This window comes from Thermobia domestica, chromosome 9 (assembly GCF_964235325.1).
Source record: "Thermobia domestica chromosome 9, izTheDome1.hap1.1, whole genome shotgun sequence".
In the NCBI taxonomy this organism is placed as follows: domain Eukaryota; kingdom Metazoa; phylum Arthropoda; class Insecta; order Zygentoma; family Lepismatidae; genus Thermobia; species Thermobia domestica.
Genome location: NC_137462.1, coordinates 105,661,647 through 105,664,734, shown reverse-complemented (window position 1 = coordinate 105,664,734; position 3,088 = coordinate 105,661,647). Strand labels below are relative to the sequence as shown.

Genomic DNA, 3,088 nt, shown 5'->3' with positions numbered 1-3,088 from the left:
TGTAATACCTCTCATCGATGTCGTCAAGTGTCAAGAGTGGACTGTGTTGAAATTTCGGTGAAAACTGTGGGAAGAATAGCTCGCGAAGCTAGATTATCATTAAACGAATGTAAGAATCTTAAATTCGAATCTCCCGAAAAACATCCTAAACGAAAAAAAAGTGAGACATAGATGCCTCCGCATGTTTGATAAAGATGTCCTCCGCAGAAATGTGATTGATATCTACGACGAGGGTGAATTTCCTCACTCCCAAAAAACTCGGGAGAAAACTTTTGTTGCAAAGACGGGAAATTTTTTTTGTTGGAACGTAGCTCTGATATCACAGCTGTCAGAATGAAGATTTTGCGAACTTTGCATAACATTCGTCAGAACAAAACATCTACTATAGACCTATACTACTTTGATGAGGCGTGGGCCAATCAAAACTATAGCAGAACACCATTCTGACAGTTAAGCGACCAGAGGGATAATTGTGGAGATTTCCAGTTTCAATACGAAAGGGAGGACATCTTATTATCTGTTACGGGTGCATTCCAGAAAGTAAACTTGTATTTATTTCAAAGTTCAAACCATCAGATGATTATCATAATCACATGCATTCGGAGGTATTTAAGAAGTGATTTCCAGAGAAATTCTTGCCGTTTCTGAGCCCAAACTGTTATTATAATGGATAATACAAAATACGTCTTCGTTTGTCTTAAATAAATAAAAGGTGATAGGCTCTATACTTACGTGGTTAAAAGACAATAAGATCCTTCACTATGAGACATTGACATGTGCCGAACTGCTTGAAATAGTGAATTACATAAGCCACAATAAGTACAATACAACTTAGACACAAGAGCTGCTGAATATTGTCACACCGTTGTTCGTTTTCCATCCTACCAATATAATCTTATCGAATTGATATAGTCACAGGTGAAGGGATATGTGCAGGGCCGGCGGAAGGGGAAAATATCACCCGGGCAAAGAATCCATATGGCGCCCCCTACAACCCATTGGTATTACTGAGTTTAAATTTGCTATGCTACCTTACAGATAGCTGCTTTTAAAGGATAACTCCTTGAACTCTATAACTATAACTATAAGAATCAATTATCAAACTGAGTAAGATCTTAACTTTTGTCAGTTAAATACACAGAGTAAGTTTTGGTTAACGATATACGAAACAATTATTTACACATGAGCATGCAAAATATTCTACGTCACTGATTAGAAATTTGCAGAACGATTCAAGAAACAACGATTTATATAACATTAAGATTGATGATGCGATATAGCATTTATTTACACATATATACATAAACAACCTTGTTAACTGCGAAAGAGAACACATATATGAACAAAAGAACATACGAATATATTTTGTAACAGCATTGTACAAAGATTTCGTAATACAAATAATACAACCAGTAATATAATTTTATATCTTTATACAGTTTTAATGCAAATTGTCCTTTGACTTGTTTACAGTGCTAAGTAAAGTTAACTTTTCGTGCCTTTTTCTCTGCAAAGTCTTTAATTAAAGTATCAGTGTCAAGCTCACACAGAACATCACATTCAATAGACACCATAGAAAGGCCTACAAGACGCTCTTGCGTCATCGTTGATCGTAGGTAGTTCTTCGTAAGTTTCAACTTGGAGAATCTTCTTTCTGCTGAAGCTACACTTACAGGAATAGTTAGTAAGATTCTTAGAGCAATAGTTGCATTTGGAAATAACCTAATAAGGGAGTTCTTGCAAATATATGTAAGTTCTTGCAACGGTTTGCTCCCAGTGGCGGATTAAGCTTTGTCGGCACCCTAGGCACAAACTTAGTGTGCGCCCTTCTCAAAAGAAAAATAGTATTTGCAGTATTTTAAGTCTATTATAAAATTAGTTAATATATTGAAATAAACAGCGAAGGATAAAAATCAATAATAAAAGCAATAGGCCTAGTACAGACAATTCATTTTATGTATACTATACCTAAAATTATGTAATGTATTGAGAAATTAAATTCACCACTCACCAGTCATAAATGAAGCTGCTTCCGCCTCACTTTGGTTGCTGCAAACTCATGTATAAGTTCTTCAAAGTTGATGTGTCCATCAGCCAAGATGTCTGCTTCAATGTGGAGAATAGATAACTCGTTCAGTCTTTTATTACACATAGTTGAACGGAGATAAGTCTTCAGTCTTTTTAGAGCCGAAAACGAACGTTCAGCTGAACAGTTTGTTACAGCAGTACACAAAAATATTCTTAACGCAATCTCTACATTTGGAAACACAGATTGCAACTTTTCTTTCCGTATAAACGCTAACATTTCTGCTGGTGAGTCACAGATTCCTCTGGTTTTCAGAAGTCCCGCAAAATGCACGCATTCATTTGGAAATGTTGATTCTAGATCGGTTTCATATGCAGCCTGAAGGTTGGCTGCGCGCTCAGAAATGACACAAGAAGAACTTTGCAGAAATTTACTAAAAACCATGAAGTTGTCAGACATTATTTTATAGCTTTCCTTCCTTCTAATTAATTCAACGTGCAATTTATCAAGAATAGGAAGAAACACTTCAACTTTAAATTTTTCTCTTCCTGTTAGAACAACCTCACCGTCTCTTAGTTCATCGGCTTGAATGTTACGTTTTCTAAATCTTTTATAACTACACTCGTAATCCATATCAGTTTTTTCCATGGATTTTTGCTCATAAGAGTCGAACATGTCACGAAGAGAAGTTATAAAGTTCACAAGTGATTCAAACAAATCATGTACTATTGTTAAATCTATGTTGACACTTTGTAATTTCACGGTGACACTCTGGAATCTCTGCAGTATATCATTCCAAAATGTGATCATGAAAGCTGTTTCCAGCCTGTTTAGTTGATTCAAGAGGGATAAGGCCTCATTTCGAACTAGAGGTTTCTCAAAAGGATCATCACTTACATGAGTAAGGGTCTGAATTAGACTATCCCAGTTTTCATATATACATGTACAAGCCTCTTCTCGTGCTGACCAACGTGTCTGTGATAAAGATTTTAGTGTTTTCGTTCCTGGATACATGAAAGAAGCAAGTAAGTTCCAGCGTTTTGTTGAACTGGAAAAAAATTG

At 35.8% G+C, this 3,088-nt stretch overlaps 1 protein-coding gene across 1 annotated transcript; it reads right to left on the bottom strand.

The window, feature by feature from the left end:
* Positions 1-2,014: 2,014 nt before the first annotated feature.
* LOC145660955 (uncharacterized) lies at positions 2,015-2,836 on the bottom strand. The gene has a single exon (XM_081726401.1). It carries the CDS (start codon positions 2,834-2,836, stop codon positions 2,015-2,017), a length of 822 nt encoding a protein of 273 aa, XP_081582527.1.
* Positions 2,837-3,088: the final 252 nt, after the last annotated feature.